General features: G+C 39.8%; 9 protein-coding genes across 9 annotated transcripts; 6 read left to right on the top strand and 3 right to left on the bottom strand.

Moving 5' to 3' along the window:
• Positions 1–222: 222 nt before the first annotated feature.
• On the top strand, positions 223–1,821 carry TDP1 (tyrosyl-DNA phosphodiesterase 1; the record flags this gene model as incomplete). Its single annotated transcript, XM_056224786.1, has 1 exon — positions 223–1,821. The coding sequence occupies one exon, from the start codon at positions 223–225 to the stop codon at positions 1,819–1,821; it is 1,599 nt and encodes a 532-aa protein (XP_056080571.1).
• Positions 1,822–2,137: 316 nt separating this feature from the next.
• Positions 2,138–3,769, top strand: PCS60 (Pcs60p; the record flags this gene model as incomplete). Its single annotated transcript, XM_056224775.1, has 1 exon — positions 2,138–3,769. One exon carries the CDS (start codon positions 2,138–2,140, stop codon positions 3,767–3,769), a length of 1,632 nt encoding a protein of 543 aa, XP_056080570.1.
• Positions 3,770–4,233: 464 nt separating this feature from the next.
• Positions 4,234–5,331, top strand: PDB1 (pyruvate dehydrogenase (acetyl-transferring) subunit E1 beta; the record flags this gene model as incomplete). Its single annotated transcript, XM_056224764.1, has 1 exon — positions 4,234–5,331. One exon carries the CDS (start codon positions 4,234–4,236, stop codon positions 5,329–5,331), a length of 1,098 nt encoding a protein of 365 aa, XP_056080569.1.
• Positions 5,332–5,795: 464 nt separating this feature from the next.
• Positions 5,796–7,478, top strand: SMKI02G3270 (uncharacterized protein; the record flags this gene model as incomplete). Its single annotated transcript, XM_056224753.1, has 1 exon — positions 5,796–7,478. One exon carries the CDS (start codon positions 5,796–5,798, stop codon positions 7,476–7,478), a length of 1,683 nt encoding a protein of 560 aa, XP_056080568.1.
• A 744-nt stretch (positions 7,479–8,222) lies between these two features.
• Positions 8,223–11,765, top strand: PYC2 (pyruvate carboxylase 2; the record flags this gene model as incomplete). The annotated part of the gene is made up of 1 exon (XM_056224742.1): positions 8,223–11,765. The coding sequence occupies one exon, from the start codon at positions 8,223–8,225 to the stop codon at positions 11,763–11,765; it is 3,543 nt and encodes a 1,180-aa protein (XP_056080567.1).
• A 325-nt stretch (positions 11,766–12,090) lies between these two features.
• ATG12 (Atg12p) lies at positions 12,091–12,651 on the bottom strand (the record flags this gene model as incomplete). The annotated part of the gene is made up of 1 exon (XM_056224731.1): positions 12,091–12,651. The coding sequence occupies one exon, from the start codon at positions 12,649–12,651 to the stop codon at positions 12,091–12,093; it is 561 nt and encodes a 186-aa protein (XP_056080566.1).
• Positions 12,652–12,892: 241 nt separating this feature from the next.
• On the top strand, positions 12,893–14,917 carry YBP1 (Ybp1p; the record flags this gene model as incomplete). Its single annotated transcript, XM_056224720.1, has 1 exon — positions 12,893–14,917. One exon carries the CDS (start codon positions 12,893–12,895, stop codon positions 14,915–14,917), a length of 2,025 nt encoding a protein of 674 aa, XP_056080565.1.
• Positions 14,918–15,181: 264 nt separating this feature from the next.
• On the bottom strand, positions 15,182–17,143 carry HPC2 (Hpc2p; the record flags this gene model as incomplete). Its single annotated transcript, XM_056224709.1, has 2 exons — positions 15,182–17,052; positions 17,131–17,143. The coding sequence occupies 2 exons, from the start codon at positions 17,141–17,143 to the stop codon at positions 15,182–15,184; spliced, it is 1,884 nt and encodes a 627-aa protein (XP_056080564.1).
• Positions 17,144–17,491: 348 nt separating this feature from the next.
• Positions 17,492–19,081, bottom strand: SDS24 (Sds24p; the record flags this gene model as incomplete). Its single annotated transcript, XM_056224698.1, has 1 exon — positions 17,492–19,081. One exon carries the CDS (start codon positions 19,079–19,081, stop codon positions 17,492–17,494), a length of 1,590 nt encoding a protein of 529 aa, XP_056080563.1.
• Positions 19,082–19,174: the final 93 nt, after the last annotated feature.

The following is a 19,174-nucleotide window of genomic DNA, read 5'->3' as shown; positions in this document are numbered from 1 at the left end:
TCCCGTGGATGCTGTCTGTTTCAGGTGATGCGAACAAGATGTTTCAGGGTTCTTGGTTAGTGTTGGTACGGATCCCTTCTGATGTATTTTCGGCGGCCGCACTAAACTGCAAAAATGGTGACATAATAAAAGGCCTAAAAAGTGGATAATAAAGCAGAAAACAATGAGTCCAACCAAAACTGACGAATATGTGTGATCAAGCGATTACGAAGTTCATAAGAAATGCTAAGTGGAACCAAGAGGAAAAGATCTGAAGTTGCGGAGAAAGTAGCACAACGATGGAAGAACGTCAGGTATAATGGCGATACTGACAAAAACCCTTTAGGAGACGATGAAGACTGCGTCATCATCAGTGAGTCAAAGGTTATAGATTTAACTGGTCCGGACCAAAAATTAGATGCAAAGGCAGAAGCAAACGATACGGCAAAAAGTGCAGTTTTCAAACTCATTAAATCAGATTTTTATGAAAAGGAAGGTTTTGTGGGAGATGCAGACGATATGATCACTCTGAAAGATATATTCTGCACTAAAAGGCTCAAGAGAAGCATTCTCTTCAGTTTCCAGTACGAACTCGATTTTTTACTGAGGCAATTCCACGACGAAATAGAGAATATAACCATTGTAGGACAAAAGGGGACAATCGTGCCTATCGAAGCCCGCTCTATGGACGCGACACTGGTAGATATGTTGGGCAAGATCAAGCTTATTGAGGTAACTATGCCCCCATATACATGCCATCACACCAAGCTGATTATAAACTTTTACGATAACAACGAATGCAGGATCTTTTTGCCCTCCAACAACTTCACAGCAATGGAAACTAATCTACCCCAGCAGGTGTGTTGGTGCAGTCCTGTTTTGCAAATAGAGAGGGAACAACAACCAATAGCGTTTAAAACAGACTTGATTGAATATCTCAGATCGTATCATATGAAAGAGATTGACGATTTAATTACAAAAAGCGTGGAGGCAGTCAATTTTGCGCCGTTGAACGAATTAGAGTTTGTATATTCCACGCCTTCCAAATTCAAATCCTCAGGACTGACTTTGCTCTACAAGAAACTGGAAGACCTTTCTAGTGGCCCAAGTGTTCGTAATTCTACAAAGCATTATCTATGCCAAACTTCATCCATAGGGACATCTCTATCAAGAGCGCGGGACGAAAACCTATGGACACATCTGATGATTCCTCTGTTTACAGGGATCATGTCTGCTCCAGTGGAGTTCTCCCCTGGGAGAAAAAAAGTGAAAATACTGCCACCGGATCTACTGATGAATGAGTATTCTCAGAGAAAGATAAAGCCATATATCATTTTCCCTACCGAACAAGAAGTCGCCACCAGTCCCTTGAAGCGGTCCAGTTCTGGATGGTTTCATTTTCAGTACCTGCAGAAGAAAAGCTACTACGAGATGCTGAGAAACAAGTTCAAGATCTTCTACAAAGAAGACCCTGCTACAATTACTAGGAGACGAGGAACCACACCAGCGCATTCTAAGTTCTACATGCATTCTACAACAAAAAATACGGAACCCTGTGACGCATCACAGGTGTTCAGAGAGCTAGAGTGGTGCCTTTATACATCAGCAAACCTCAGTCAAACCGCGTGGGGTACCACTTCAAAGAAACCACGCAACTATGAAGCAGGAGTACTTTATCATAGTAGTAAATTGGCAGAAACCCAGAAGGTCACGTGCCGTAGCTTTACCCGCGCTGGAGTTGGTAGCAAAAGTCACGTGGCCGTGCCATTCACCTTACCAGTAATTCCATACGACCTGGCTGAGGATGAATGCTTTTGCCTTGCTCGCCACGAGGACAACTAGTACAGGCAGAAGCTGTGATTATTCTATTGCTTATTTTGTCATGATGCGGAAGCTGTCATTACTATTATATAGAGTTTACTTCTGACGAAATAGCCTTTTCAGAATCAGAATTATTTTTCGGGCCGAAAACGTCCTCATCAAATATTCCGAACTGGAGCTTCCGAGTCCTTTCTACGGTTTTTTTTTCCAGCATGTAAGTTGTATATAACAGAGAGATAACTTGTGCAAATCGTATTTTCAAAGTAAATTTCTGGTTGCAGCTTACTCGCACTGCATCTTAAAAAGGCTGCACCTATCCTTCCATCTTTTTGCTACAATGTCAAGTACCGCTACTGTTACTGCTTCGTTCAATGATACTTTTAAAGTATCCGATAACGTCGCTGTCATTGTTCCTGAAACGGCAACCCAAGTGACTTATAGGGATCTATCTCATATGGTAGGACATTTCCAGACTATGTTCACCAACTCTTCCTCTCCACTATACGGGACAATTTTTAGGCAAGATACAGTGGCAATATCCATGCGCAACGGGCTCGAATTTATTGTCGCTTTCCTTGGTGCTACTATGGACGCTAAAATTGGCGCACCCTTGAATTCCAATTATAAAGAAAAAGAGTTCAATTTTTACTTAAATGACTTGAAATCTAAGGCTATTTGCGTTCCAAAGGGCACTACAAAATTACAGAGCTCTGAGATTTTAAAATCTGCCGCTAAGTTTGGATGTTTCATTGTGGAGTTGGCCTTTGATGCTACCAGGTTCAGGGTAGAGTACGATATATACTCGCCAGATGACAACTACAAGAGGGTGATTTACCGGTCTTTGGATAACGCTAAATTCGTCAATACGAATCCTGTCAAGTTTCCTGGGTTTGCCCGTTCCAGTGACGTTGCCCTTATTCTGCACACTAGCGGGACTACTTCCACTCCAAAAACAGTGCCTTTGCTACATTTAAACATTGTGAGGAGTACGTTGAATATTTCTAACACTTATAAACTAACTCCTTTGGACAGATCATATGTTGTGATGCCTCTTTTCCACGTCCATGGGCTAATCGGTGTTTTGCTTTCTACTTTTAGAACTCAAGGTTCTGTTGTCGTGCCAGATGGGTTCCATCCGAAGTTGTTTTGGGACCAATTTGTTAAATACAATTGTAATTGGTTTAGTTGCGTCCCCACGATAAGCATGATCATGCTGAACATGCCCAAACCGCAACCCTTCCCACATATTAGATTCATCAGATCCTGTTCCTCCGCGTTGGCGCCCACGACGTTCCATAAGCTGGAGAAGGAATTCAACACGCCTGTCTTAGAGGCCTATGCAATGACTGAGGCATCACATCAAATGACTTCAAACAATTTGCCGCCAGGAAAGAGAAAGCCCGGTACCGTGGGTCAGCCACAAGGGGTTACTGTCGTCATTTTAGATGATAACGATAATGTCTTACCCCCAGGTAAAGTCGGAGAAGTTTCCATCAGAGGTGAAAACGTTACTCTGGGATACGCTAATAATCCAAAAGCCAACAAAGAGAACTTCACCAAGAGGGAGAACTATTTCAGAACTGGTGATCAGGGTTATTTTGATCCAGAGGGGTTCCTGGTCCTTACGGGTAGAATTAAAGAGCTTATTAATAGGGGTGGTGAAAAAATCTCGCCAATCGAGCTCGATGGTATTATGCTATCACATCCCAAAATTGACGAAGCCGTTGCATTTGGTGTACCCGATGAAATGTATGGTCAGGTGGTTCAAGCTGCGGTCGTATTGAAAAAAGGTGAGAAAATGACGTACGAAGAACTAGTAGACTTCTTAAAGAAACATCTTGCCTCTTTCAAAATTCCCACTAAGGTGTACTTCGTTGATAAGCTACCTAAGACTGCCACTGGTAAGATTCAGAGAAGAGTCATCGCAGAAACCTTTGCTAAGAGCAGCAAAAACAAGAGTAAGTTATAGTTAGTGTGCTAAACCGTTTTTTATACCTTTAAATACTCTCCTTGCTCGTCTTTATATACCAACACTTATCTATTTATCTATCTAATGAAATGACAGTATTTTATCATCCGCAAGCTGATTCTTTTTCGCCGCTGCTGTTTCCGGGGCCAGTTTTCCGAGACTTCGAAGTGGGAGACCATCCAAAAGAGAAGAGTCTTTAACTGAGAAGTTCTCCGTCATTTAACGTCCAGTGATCACACATTTGCACTATAGACAGGAGTATCCACAAATACAGGTTACCGATTACAATAGCAACTCTTGATATACTTTTGTCAAGCTTTTACCCTTTGTTAGACTAATTCTGTATCATTTCCCACTCGGACGTTAAATTCCGCCTCCCCCCATAACAGTTTCTGTGTTAATATATTGATAATCAATTGCAGTTTAGTAAGTCATTTTACCTTTTGCAAATTAATCTTCTCGACATGTTTTCTAGATTGCCCCCATCCTTGGCCAGAAGTGTTGGACGTCGTGCCCCAATGTCCTTTGTAAGACCTTCAGCAGCAGCAGCAATGAGATTCTCATCTACAAAGACAATGACCGTCAGAGAGGCTTTAAATACCGCTATGGCAGAAGAATTGGACCGTGACGACGACGTCTTCCTTATTGGTGAGGAAGTTGCCCAATATAATGGTGCTTATAAAGTGTCCAAAGGTTTATTGGACAGGTTCGGTGAACGTCGTGTGGTTGACACACCTATTACCGAATACGGTTTCACAGGTTTAGCCGTTGGTGCCGCTTTAAAAGGTTTGAAGCCGATCGTAGAGTTCATGTCGTTCAATTTCTCTATGCAGGCTATTGACCATGTTGTTAATTCCGCGGCAAAGACTCACTACATGTCTGGTGGTACTCAAAAATGTCAAATGGTCTTTAGAGGTCCTAATGGTGCCGCTGTGGGTGTTGGTGCTCAACACTCACAGGATTTTTCACCTTGGTACGGTTCTATTCCAGGGTTGAAGGTTCTTGTACCTTACTCCGCTGAAGATGCCAGAGGTTTGCTAAAAGCCGCCATTAGGGATCCAAACCCTGTTGTCTTTTTGGAAAACGAATTGTTGTACGGTGAATCTTTTGAAATCTCAGAGGAAGCTTTATCGCCTGATTTCACCTTGCCATACAAGGCTAAAATTGAAAGGGAAGGTACCGATATTTCCATTGTTACGTACACAAGAAACGTTCAATTTTCATTAAAAGCTGCAGAAATCTTACAAAAGGAATACGGTGTCTCTGCAGAAGTTATTAACTTGCGTTCTATTAGACCTTTAGATATTGAAGCTATCATCAATACTGTTAAGAAGACAAACCACTTGATTACTGTCGAATCCACTTTCCCATCATTTGGTGTTGGTGCTGAAATTGTCGCACAGGTCATGGAATCTGAAGCCTTTGACTATTTGGATGCACCAGTACAAAGAGTTACAGGTGCTGATGTTCCAACACCTTATGCCAAGGAATTAGAAGATTTCGCTTTCCCAGATGCTCCAACAATTGTCAAGGCAGTGAAAGAAGTCTTGTCAATTGAATAAATAAGTTCTAATTGAAACAAGAAGGAGAGGAAGAAGGAAATTGGGGTTTTTCCCTTTATCCCAATTTTTCTGTCCTTTGAGCAGAAATAGTACTAAAGAGATAACATAAATAATATTTTGCTAGTTAAGACATGTATAGCGTACTGGTTATTATTAGTGGGTGAATAACAGCATATACATGCACACATACAATGTATATATTTTGTCCTTTCATAACTGAATGAGATTAATACTGTGTACATTGAAAATTTTACTGATTCATAATCAGATCAGAATAAATACATCGCTGTTTTTCTTTTTTTCTCTTTGACGACAGGCTGAAAAGAAAGAAAAATGAAGATGTTTTGGTACGCGAAAATTAATCCATCATTTAGCACAGGTATATATTGAACAAAAGTGAGAGTCTGGTGTTTCGTAAAGTGAGTATAGCATTACAACTAAAAGAAAATAGCAAACAAGTAGCCATGGAACCTAAGCGAAAAAGCGGGTCCCTCGCCAAACATGACTTACCGCAATTCTATCTTTTAATTATGCTATATTTGGTTCAAGGTATACCCGTGGGCTTGGCCTTTGGTACGGTACCATTTCTGCTTAAGTCCCTAGCAAAGGAGACCTCGTTCACATCACTGGGAATTTTTTCTATGGCTACGTATCCGTATTCTTTGAAGATTATATGGTCCCCTATAGTTGATTCGCTGTATAACAAGCGCATCGGTAGAAGAAGATCATGGATCATCCCAGTACAGTTTGTTAGTGGATTTGTGCTATGGATCCTAGGGTGGTGCATATCACGAGGCATAATCTTTGACGGCGTGGATGATGCATTCCATAATCGCGGGAATGGTACTCTACACAGCGTCAATATAAAGAATTTAACGTGGTGGTTTGGCCTCTTGGTTTTCTTGTGTGCCACTCAAGATATTGCAGTAGATGGTTGGGCTTTAACGATTCTGTCCAAGGAATCCCTATCGTATGCATCCACCGCGCAAACAATAGGTTTAAACATCGGTTATTTTATGTCATTCACCATTTTCCTGTCGTTGAATTCATCAGATTTTGCCAATAAGTATTTTAGGAAGATCCCATTAGATTACGGGTTCATCAGTCTTGGTGGATACATGAAGTTCTCAGGGATTCTTTACATTGTGATTACTATATACATCATATTTTTCACTATAGAGAAGCCCTTCGTGGAGTATTTACCCAAAGTCGACCCGGTAAATTCTGTCAATGAAGAACCGAAACAGATGACTATTGAGTACGACGATGGCGATGTTGTGTCAGCTCAGAATACAAAAAGTATAAAGTACATTTACCACTGTTTTGTAAAAGTGCTGAAACTGAAGTCAGTGAGAAGTCTAGCTTTTATTCACATGATTTCCAAATTTGCCTTCCAATGTAATGAAGCAGCCACTAATCTGAAACTTCTTGAGCAAGGCTTCAAAAGAGAAGACCTAGCTGTCACAGTGCTTATAGACCTGCCGTTCGAAATCATATTTGGGTACTACGTTGTCAAATGGAGCTCTGACAAAGACCCTATGATTCATAACAATAGAAGGTTAAGAAACGGCGCAAAAACTAACAAGATAGTCTATTTTCTAGTAGGAGATGCTGGCGTCCTGACACCGTGGTTGTGGGGGTTTTTGGGCCGTCTGGCGGCAGCGGTCTTGGGAAGCTACGTGGTGAAGCAATTCCCTAAAGGCGGTGAGATATCCACTCGGTATTTCTGCCTGGTCGTATTCCAGCACCTCTTAGGCTCCTTTATGAATACCGTTCAGTTCATTGGAATTTCCGCCTTTCACACTAGAGTTGCAGACCCCGTGTTGGGTGGTACATACATGACCTTATTGAACACCCTAAGCAACTTTGGCGGAACTTGGCCGCGGCTGATCATCATGTCTCTGATCAACTACTTCACCGTGTACCAGTGTACCATTCCCAATACAAATGAAGTGTATGTGACCCACGGCGGCAGCATGCAAGCATGCACCGAACTCCTGCATGGCACAGTAACCATCCTGCGCGACGGCTACTACATCACTAACCTAATATGTATTGCGGTCGGACTTTTCCTATATTTCGGGTACTTGAAAAGAAAAATTCTGCATTTGCAAAGTCTGCCGATCAGTTCCTGGAGATGTACCTAAACTCCTTTTTACATAAGCGTTTATATCACTACACTGTCCAAGAGATTATCGACGGATATTATTATAAACTACGCCCTTTTCCTGTATAACTCAACTAAAGACCGGAAAAAAAATCATCAACGCATTTGCCACAATAAGAATCCACCTTTTCATTTACACAGAGAGGAAGAAAATGCTCTGCTATACGATCTTGACATATATAACATGATTGTATAAGCCTTTTCCAGTAATAAAAGATAATTAGAATGCATCACTAGCGACGGGATATGTAACCCGACCTCGGTAGTCGCCGTTGGTAGTAGTATATACAGGCACAGCCAGCTCTTCTCTGATTGGCAGAGAGGGGCCCTTCCTGCGGAAGACGCCGCAAAGGCACATATGACTAACCTTTTTTTTTCGCAATTAATTTTCAAATAGTTTTTCACTTTTTTTTGCACATTTGGCAGGTACGTCTCGAGATATTTATTAAAAGAGTTAGAGCCGACGAAGGGAGTATTACGTTAGGAGTACACCCATCGGCTCTTTCCTATTGTGTTTTCGTCAAGTTTAGTAGTTTTTTTTTTTCTTGCTTTCATCATCTTAAATTGATAATACACATAAGCAAGTCCCTCTTTTCTTTCAAAGTTGTGTAGCTCATTTTCTGGAGTCTGTCGTAAGAGCTGTTTTTTTCCCATTTTTATATTTCAAGACAAGACAATTAAGCTACCAAAAGGTAAGTAAAAGAAACAGATAAAAAATAAAAATATGAGCAGTGTTAAGAAATTGGCCGGTCTGAGAGATAATTTCAGTTTGCTCGGTGAAAAGAATAAGATCTTAGTAGCCAATAGAGGTGAAATCCCGATCAGAATTTTCAGATCCGCTCATGAGCTGTCCATGAGAACCATTGCAATATATTCGCATGAAGACCGTCTTTCGATGCATAGGTTGAAGGCGGACGAAGCGTATGTTATCGGAGAAGAGGGTCAATACACGCCCGTGGGTGCGTACTTGGCCATGGACGAGATCATTGAAATTGCGAAGAAGCATAAGGTGGATTTTATTCATCCAGGTTATGGGTTCCTGTCTGAAAATTCTGAATTCGCTGACAAAGTGGTGAAAGCAGGTATCACTTGGATTGGGCCTCCTGCTGAAGTCATTAATTCCGTAGGTGACAAAGTTTCTGCGAGAAACTTGGCAGCAAGAGCTAATGTGCCTACCGTTCCTGGTACTCCAGGACCTATTGAAACAGTGCAAGAGGCACTTGACTTTGTCAATGAGTATGGCTACCCGGTGATCATTAAAGCCGCCTTTGGTGGTGGTGGTAGAGGTATGAGAGTCGTAAGAGAAGGTGACGACGTTGCTGATGCTTTTCAACGTGCTACCTCTGAGGCCCGTACTGCCTTTGGCAACGGTACATGTTTTGTGGAAAGGTTCTTAGACAAGCCAAAGCATATTGAAGTTCAACTATTAGCAGACAATCACGGAAATGTGGTTCATCTTTTTGAAAGAGACTGTTCTGTGCAAAGGAGACATCAAAAGGTTGTCGAAGTGGCACCAGCAAAGACTCTGCCTCGCGAAGTCCGTGATGCTATTTTGACAGATGCTGTTAAATTGGCTAAAGTCTGTGGGTACAGAAACGCAGGTACTGCAGAATTTTTGGTTGACAGCCAAAATAGACACTATTTCATTGAAATTAACCCAAGAATCCAAGTTGAGCACACAATCACGGAAGAAATCACCGGTATTGACATTGTTTCTGCACAAATTCAGATTGCTGCAGGTGCCACCTTAAGTCAGTTAGGTCTATTCCAGGATAAAATTACAACTCGTGGGTTCTCCATCCAGTGCCGTATCACCACGGAAGATCCTTCAAAGAATTTCCAACCAGATACTGGCCGCTTGGAGGTATATCGTTCTGCCGGTGGTAATGGTGTTAGATTAGACGGTGGTAATGCCTACGCCGGTGCCACTATCTCTCCCCACTACGATTCAATGTTGGTCAAATGTTCCTGTTCTGGATCCACATATGAAATCGTTCGTAGGAAAATGATCCGTGCGTTGATTGAATTCAGAATAAGAGGTGTCAAGACCAACATTCCTTTCCTATTGACTCTTTTGACCAATCCAGTCTTTATTGACGGTACATATTGGACAACTTTTATTGATGACACACCACAACTGTTCCAAATGGTCTCATCGAAAAACAGAGCCCAAAAATTGTTACACTATTTGGCAGACTTGGCTGTCAATGGACCATCCATTAAGGGACAAATTGGTTTGCCAAAGTTGAAATCAAACCCAAGTGTCCCTCTGTTGCACGATGCTCAAGGTAATGTTATAAACGTTGTGAATATTGCACCACCTTCTGGGTGGAGACAAGTTCTACTGGAAAAGGGACCAGCTGAATTTGCCAAGCAAGTGAGACAATTCAACGGTACCCTGTTGATGGACACCACATGGAGAGATGCTCATCAATCCCTACTCGCAACAAGGGTTAGAACCCATGATTTAGCTACAATCGCTCCAACTACTGCACATGCTCTTGCAGGTGCCTTTGCTCTGGAATGTTGGGGTGGTGCTACATTCGATGTCGCCATGAGATTCTTGCACGAAGATCCATGGGAACGTTTAAGAAAGTTAAGAGCTTTGGTGCCCAATATTCCATTCCAAATGTTATTACGTGGTGCCAATGGTGTAGCTTACTCTTCGTTGCCTGACAACGCAATTGACCATTTCGTCAAGCAGGCCAAAGATAACGGTGTTGACATATTCAGAGTCTTTGATGCTTTGAATGATTTAGAACAACTAAAAGTCGGTGTGGATGCCGTCAAGAAGGCCGGTGGTGTAGTTGAAGCTACTGTTTGTTATTCCGGCGACATGTTACAACCAGGTAAGAAATATAACTTGGATTACTATTTAGAAGTCGTTGACAAGATAGTCCAAATGGGTACTCATATCTTGGGTATTAAGGATATGGCAGGTACTATGAAACCAGCCGCTGCCAAACTATTAATCGGGTCTTTAAGAACTAGATATCCAAACTTGCCAATTCATGTTCATAGTCATGACTCTGCAGGTACCGCTGTTGCATCTATGTCTGCATGTGCTCTTGCAGGTGCTGATGTTGTTGATGTCGCTATCAACTCGATGTCAGGTTTAACTTCTCAACCATCAATTAATGCTTTGTTGGCATCATTGGAAGGTAACATCGATACCGGTATTAACGTTGAGCATGTTCGTGAATTAGACGCCTACTGGGCAGAAATGAGATTATTATATTCTTGTTTCGAAGCTGACTTAAAGGGCCCTGATCCAGAAGTTTACCAACATGAAATCCCAGGTGGTCAATTAACCAATTTATTGTTTCAAGCTCAACAATTGGGTCTCGGTGAACAATGGGCTGAGACCAAGAAAGCCTATAGAGAAGCTAATTACTTATTGGGTGATATTGTTAAAGTTACTCCAACTTCTAAGGTTGTCGGTGATTTAGCTCAATTCATGGTCTCTAACAAGTTGACTCCCGACGATATCAAACGTTTGGCTAATTCTTTGGACTTCCCTGACTCTGTTATGGACTTTTTTGAAGGTTTAATTGGTCAACCATACGGTGGGTTCCCGGAACCACTAAGGTCTGATGTATTAAGAAACAAGAGAAGAAAGTTGACGTGTCGTCCAGGTTTGGAATTGGAACCATTTGATCTTGAAAAAATTAGAGAAGACTTGCAAAATAGGTTTGGCGATATCGATGAATGCGATGTTGCTTCGTACAATATGTACCCAAGGGTTTATGAAGATTTCCAAAAAATGAGAGAAACATACGGCGATTTATCAGTACTGCCAACCAAGAATTTCTTAGCTCCAGCAGAACCAGATGAGGAAATCGAAGTCACAATCGAACAAGGTAAGACTTTAATTATCAAATTACAAGCTGTTGGTGACTTGAATAAAAAGACTGGTCAAAGAGAAGTGTATTTCGAATTGAACGGTGAACTAAGAAAAATTCGTGTCGCAGACAAATCGCAAAACATACAATCTGTTGCTAAACCAAAGGCAGACGTACATGACTCCCATCAAATCGGTGCACCAATGGCGGGTGTTATTATAGAAGTTAAAGTACACAAAGGCTCCTTAGTGAAAAAGGGTGAATCGATTGCTGTTTTGAGTGCCATGAAAATGGAAATGGTTGTCTCTTCACCAGCAGATGGTCAAGTTAAAGACGTTTTCATTAAGGATGGTGAAAGTGTTGACGCCTCAGATTTACTTGTTGTTCTAGAGGAAGAAACTCTACCCCCATCTCAAAAAAATTAACGCTAACACACTAATTACATTTTGTGGCATTTGAAAATACTAGTTCAGGTATATATGCCGTACATTTTATCTAGTTATGTTCCCATGTATATTTAAATACCTAATAAAAAAGAAATAGACACCTTCAACGATATACGTATTAGTTTAATTCTCTTTTAAGTGCTCTCACCTACCATGCTTTTTTTTCTTTACGACGACAACAAAGTATGAGTTAAGAACGTACGAATATAATACCTTTCCCAATAACGTAGAGTGTGTCTGATCAAATACAGATTCTCTACATCATTATTAAATGTACTCTTGGATATTAAAATGCTTAGAAATATCAACCAAAAGCCACCGATGCACAATAACTTACAATAAGTTCATCATTGGTTTTGAATTGCATCCAAAGCTCTCCAATATTTTGTTGTGGACTGGGGGCAAAAGAATTATTTATATAACAATAAACCTGATCCATCTTCAGCCGTCTTTTGAGAAATAAAAGTACCATTGCAAAAGATTGTGACATTGAGATCTTACAAACAGAAGGTTTTAACTGTGTAATGGATCCAATAGGTTGAAATTTTATCTGAATTTTTTGAGTATTTACTTCTTTTTTGCCGCTCTTTTGTTCGATTTCCTGTGCATTTATCTTAGTCATCTCCTTCTGTTCATAAGTGCTAGTAGATGAATTTTTTACTTGCTGGTTCACAGAAACATCACTTCCTAATCCAAGCTGTGATAATCTTCTACTAAAAAGTTCTAATCTATTTTGAACGGTGTGAGTAGACGATTTTATTTCCAAATTATTTCTTGAGTTTTCCATGGCCGTCCCATTATTAGTGGATATAATGGAGCTTTCGTCACTTTCTGTTTCATTTTCGCTCTCCAGGATCCTACTCATACTGCCATTAGGTCTCTCTGCTGTAGATTGTATAACTAAGGATACATCTTTATTTGTACAGCTGAAACAGGTTTCTGTCAAGGTTCAGCGGGCATCTTATCTTTCATAGGGACTTTTCCTTAAATTTGAGAACATGAAGGAAAAAAATGCATTTTATTCAACTGCCGGTGGACATTATTACTAAAGTAGACATTAGAGAGAGATAATCGAGCTAGATATTTAAGAAGATACTCAAACACTGATGGAACCAATTGATGATTTGCTTTCTGATCTAACTGAAGCATTCAAAACTCAGAAGGAGGACTTTCTTGAGCTGGTAACATTGATTGATATATATGGGGAGCAAATTGACCAAGAAGGAAATTATGAAGAAAAGGTGAGATATATTGAAACTTTAAACAAATTATTAGAAGATAATCCAAGTGTTATTGGTGAAATTGGTTGGGATTTACCAAAAGGATTATTGAAATTCCTGTCGAAGGATAATATTGACGTTAATAAAAGATTGGGCAGTAATATGATTGTTCAAGGTGTGATGAAAAGTTTCTATGCAATTTCGATCCATGGCGAGCCAAAAAAATGTCTCCTTACTGGTTTAGAATTGCTTTCATCCATTCCTGTCGAAGATGTATCCAAAAGAGACCAACAAAATAAGGAAGAGTTTATTGATGAAAAGGAAAATACTGCAACCCCTGGAGAAGCGATTCAGATTGACTCTGATCTAAATGATTCTTCGCATTATGGTGAAAGGAAAAATTCAAGAGAATTCTTTTTGACGTTAAAAGCCTACATCCTATTTGAATTCATTGGTGCGAGTCTCAAAAGAATTTCTACTCTTTTTCCTTCAAAATATCTTGGCGCTGCTGTAACAACAATAGAAAAATTTGTGCTAAATCATGGTGATTCGTTCGAAGATGCTCTTTTCCTTCTTCGCAGGGTGTACACATTCTGCAGAAATTATGTCCCTCCCAACCCACCAAAAGATATACAACTGGACGAAGACTTTACTCGAGAGAGGTTGGATAAAGTTGTTGAGAAAGAGAGTGAATTGCAAGTCAGACTGTTGCGTAGACTTTGTACTTTTGGAATTTCAACGCCTATCAAAACTATTAACACTAATACTGATGTAAAATATTATTGCGCGCTAAATCATCAAAAGTTCCAATTATCGGTATATCATACTGAATTTCTTGAGTTGTTTTGCAGGTATTATCAAATGGCGTTTTCTCTTGATGTTGATGTAGAGAAGGAATTTCAAAAAGTGATAGAAGAATGCAAAATTATCTACAGGTCTGTACCCCCGGAAATTTCTGCTGTTAATGATGAGGCAAAGTTAGTCTTGGAAAGTATGGTGTATAAATTGGCTTACACATTCGAAGTACAAAAAGCAGCAAACGAAAAAAATGTCGGCTTAGACTCTAATGGTGTTCTATTATTTTCTGGTATCCACTATTTGGAAACCAATCAGCATTTAGTGAAGAGAATAACTATAACGGATGCCATTTATCTGTACTTGAGATTTACAACCCCATCATTATATTCCAAAGTTTACTATAATGTAGCTGTCGAATCAGTCAGCCGTTACTGGCTATGGTATGCAATTACAACTCAACCCTTGAAGGATGTCAAAACAGAATTGAAAAATCTTTCAGTGTTCGTCACAAAAGCATTGTTGCATGTCTTACTTCAAAAGAATTGTATTCAAGTCAATCACCAGTTGCGAATGATATCTTTCACTCTTCTCACCAGATTACTATGCTTGATTCCCGAGTCAGTTGCATTTGATTTTATTCTGGACGTGCTGAAGACGTGTCCTTTTCCGTTGGGTAAAACGTCAATACTGTGTGTTCTGAAAGACCTTTCGAGGCAACGCATTTGCACAAAAGATAATAGCCCGCGGAGGAGGTCAATTAGCGAAGAGTTTTCAGAATTGGGAATTAATGATGATCAGAGATCTACGCAAAGTAATATTAGATGCTATATTCAATTAAATTCTTCCAAAATGAAAGCTGTCCACGATTGTTGCGTTCAGACTATTCGAGATTCTTTTACGATATACACTAAAAAGAGCAATATATTATTATTACTTACTTACTTGAATTTTTTCACTGTTTTGAGAGAACAGTGGGAGAAAGATCTGTTGAAGATTGTTTATTCGATGATTGATTTTAATTTGAAATCAGTTGTACCTGATAAACTCTCGGACTATAAGGAAATTATAGATAGAAATGAATCATTAAATGATTATTTGACCGGTAAAAAATGACCTTCTTTCCTTTCTTTCTCTACCTAGATATATAAGATGTTATTTTTTTTTTCCGATTTTTATATACAACTCTATATAGAATCTCCAAAGCGAGAGTTATCTTTTGTCTTGGGATCACATTATGGATAAGGACATAAATGCATAAAGAAAAAAATACTAGGTCAAAATATCCATATAGCCACATTATATTATATTAATTATAGTCACATTTTACTTTATTTTTTATTTCCTGAAGGGATATTAGTCAAGATTTAATCAAAACCCTTACTTATTCTTAACACCGCCTCTTTTCATGGTACCATTTGCACGCTCTAAACTTGCATAATGTCCTTTTTCGATTAATGGACCAAAGTACACAAAAAAACCATCTTTGGTTGCAGCACGTTGTTCCTCCCATAATAGCTCTGAATCATCGATGAACGGATCTTCAACGTCATATTTACCTATTAAATTTTTACCTTTCATAGGATGCGATTTTTTCTTTGGAGACGTGGTGGCAGTTGTAGCATTGGTTTCCGTGTCTAATTCACCTTCATCTTCTTCCATATCCTCGTCATCATCAAGTTCTATAACTTCACCTTCTTCATATTTCTCCTTCTCTAGTGTTGCATTAGAATGATCTGATAATTGTGTTAGTAGATTTCTCTTAGAGTCCTTCAATTGCGCTAGCTCTTTGTTTTTTGGGTGATATTTCTCTTTTATTAGAGTTGATAGATTGAAAATGATCTGACCGTTTTCATCCAAGTAATCATTTGAATCAGCTTGGTACAATGGAATATCGACTAATATTGAGGGTTCTTTTGCTTTAGTTTGAGCTGTTTGTATAATTTTGGGTGGATTAACCGTCGGTGCAGGTATTAGCTTTCTTGGCGATTTCGAAGTTGCGTCCTTCCTAGAGCTGGCGGTAGAGTTCTTAGCATCCGTGCCATTTCCATCTTTGTCCTTTTCTTTCTCAGTGGTTTTGAGACAAGCTAAAGAATTATTTTCCTTTTTAATGGTACTTGCTTTGGAGCTGGTACTTGATTCTTTCTTAGTAGTCGATGCACTTTTGTTCGAGGAATTTTTCTTCCTATTAGAGTCATTATTGTTACTGGTAGTCTTTTTTGATGCTCTGCTCACTGGCTTTGGTAGTATAGCTGAAACTGAATTTGATTTCTTAGCTCTTTCTGGTGCAGGCTTTTTGCTGGGGTTAATACTAGAATCACAGTTTCCAATCGAGCTATTACTACGTTTCAAAGAAACTTTTTCCACTGGAGCTTTTGCTAAAGCAGCTTTGAAAGAATGACTGGACTTGTTGAATTTTGCCAGAGGCTGTGCAATGCCTTCAACATCTAAATTTACAGGAGAGCTAGTTTTTGCTATAAGAACACCTGGGGTATTATCGCCTAGATGAGGGTCCTTTACAAGAGTGCCGTCCATATTCTGTGTGGGCAAAATAACTTTAGGGGTTAATGATTTATTCCTAGGAGAGTTCGGAGTTTTTATTAGAGATTCAACATTGTTTGCATCCATATTGGAATCTGTGAAGGCTAGTGGAATATTAGTAGTGGTAGAGGCGTTGGTTTTTTTTTTGGCACTGACATCGTTTATGTGTGAAGTTGCGCTATTATCATTGGAAGATATAGTTAATAAAGATGATATTTTAAGTTGACTAGCAGCGAAAGAAGATGTTCCTCTTTCTGGAGCATTTCTGTTGTCCATGATTTTATCATTTAGTCTTGTTTCCTCTATGTTCGTTTTATTAGCAGATATTGCAGGGTTTTGTGGATGCTGGCACAATTCTGCAGCATTATTACTAAATCTATTTGTTGGTACTCCTATCGAGTTCGTCGAAGAGGAAGGGGGTCCAGATTGAGAAGCTGAAGGAGAAGAAGAAGAAACAATAATGGGGGAGGGAGAGGCACCTTTGACGTAGTTCCTGTTTTTTGCTAATTCTTCTGCGATGTTTGGTATTTTCCGGTTCGTTTTCTTGTTTGAAATTCTACTTAAAAGATCTTCAGAATCACCTTCAGTTCCCTTCTTAACACTGTTATTATCGATATTCAAAACTTGAACTTTGGTATCCGGTTGTATTTGTGATTCTCCACTTGACATTAACGGTTCCTCGTCACTGTGAAAGTTATCAATGCCAGTAACTAATATAAGCTTGCTTGTTAGTTAAATATGTTAAGAAAACCCAAAGAAGAGCGGATGATTGAGAAGTTTGCACATACCTTTTTGGTCCATTATTAGTTGCTTATGATATAATCAGCCTCGCTTCTTTTGTTCGTTGCCAAAGGGATCAATGGTGCCTCTTTCTGTACATCTACTCTGCTTTGTGTATGTATGTACATTCGGTTAGCGTATTCAGCTTGAAATTCCAGACAAAAACGGCGTACACCCGCGAACAATTGAAGAATTAATAATGGAAGAGTTGAATATACAGAATATAATATAGAAATGTTCTCAAAAAACTATATACACATAAATGTCGTCATAATACTTATAGTATATAAACAAACAATATTTTCTCTTCGTCAGTCATAATGAAAAAATCCGGGAAAAAAGCACTAGGAAAAGGTAAAGTTACAATTCTCACATAGCGATGCTACCTCTCTGTCTTCTTGCGGATTGAGGATCAACTTCCTTATTTCCTGTTTGTTTCCTTGCTAGTAAGTTGATGATGTCTGTCAATGAAACCACACCGATCAATTTACCCGTTCTATACTCTTTTTCAAACAGGTTTGGTGTGTTCGTGGAAGAAGCGGGACTTGGTGGGGGAATTGCAATGGCTGAGGAACGTGGAGATGGTGGGTCTTCCATTGCCGTCATCAATGGGGAATGAGAGTTAAGGGATGTTGAAGAGGATGACTTTGACATCGAGGCGGTACCATTCGCTGATGATTGGGCGGTGGCAGAGGCTGCATTGGCTACAGTGTTAGAAGCAGTTAAGTTGGTGGACGACGTAGAATTGGACGACTCTGGCGGTTGCACGATCCATAATCTATGAGACTTTGTTGCAACCAATTTAGCAAGAGTCCTTGCTAATGAACTACTAGGGTATACATGGAAAATAGGAAAAGAATCCTTACCTGTTTCTAGACCTCTAGAATTTAAGATGACAGAAATAAAATGACGACATGTCTTGTGTAATAAGGGATACTGGGAAGTTCTTGTAACGTGTTTTACGTCTGTTACCGATATGTTACCTAACAAGTTACCTTGCTTGTCGATGACTGCAATGGAAGAAATTCTTTCCACATGCATTTTATAAAGGCCCATGATCAATGGTTCTTCGCCTTGAATGGAGATGACTCTAGACTGCCTTGAAGTTGGCTTAGATTGGATGTTGAGAACACCGATGTGTAAATCTTGTAGCGAAGAGTTTAATAAGGGTTCTAGACTTGCAAACGATCTAGCATTATCCCAAAGATATTTTATTAAACGACGTTGAGACAGGATACCTTTAACCTTGGTCATCTCTTCGTTCGTTATGGCTACACGATGTACACCTGAACCAAGAATCCCCATCACCGTGGATAAACTCTCATTCTCTGGCAGTTTATAAAAAGGATTCTTGGGAGTTAACTTCACCATTTCGCCGACTGGTACAGGCTTACCATTCTGGCAATCTGAAGTGAGCTGTTTGTTGCTGACTGTTATTTTATTCAAGACCAACAAAAGATACGAATTAAGGTCATTATAGTCAAATGTAAAACAGTTCATGTCTCCAGGAAAGGACTCCACGGGAATGGAGTTTAGATGGTACTTAATCAAAGTGTTAAATGCCTCCTCTACCGATATAGAGCCTGGAACGAAAATAAGCTTATTTTGTTCTATCAATTGCGAAAGAGGGATGTGTTGCCATTTTTGGGCATGGACACACGACAGGCATTGCGACGGAGTCTGTGTCATAGGAACAGCTGATAGTTTGAATTGAAATTTGTCCTCGCGCAAGGGGGCAGGCGTAGCTGCCGCACCTGTGCTAGGTGTAGCTGCTACTGCAGCTACACCTAGCGGCGTGAGCTCTTCTGCCTGTTCTTTATCGTCTGCTTCATTCACTTGGACGTGAGGAATCAATGGAGGAGTAGATAACATCTCCACAATGGACGCATGTCTAGACGTTGGAAGGTTGTTGGAGGAATTGTTCTGGCTTGGAGGGAAGGTGTTCGATGCAGAAGCCATGTTTTGCGCAGGAAGAAACAGTAGTTGTTCTATAAGTGTTTACAGTTATTGTGGTTGGGTTGTGTGCCTGATCTTGCCTTGCCAAGTAAAAGG

The sequence above is a fragment of the Saccharomyces mikatae genome (assembly GCF_947241705.1).
Source record: "Saccharomyces mikatae IFO 1815 strain IFO1815 genome assembly, chromosome: 2".
Taxonomy (NCBI): Eukaryota; Fungi; Ascomycota; class Saccharomycetes; order Saccharomycetales; family Saccharomycetaceae; genus Saccharomyces; species Saccharomyces mikatae.
Note: the sequence above shows the minus strand (reverse complement) of the source record. Positions and strands in the feature narration are given on the sequence as shown.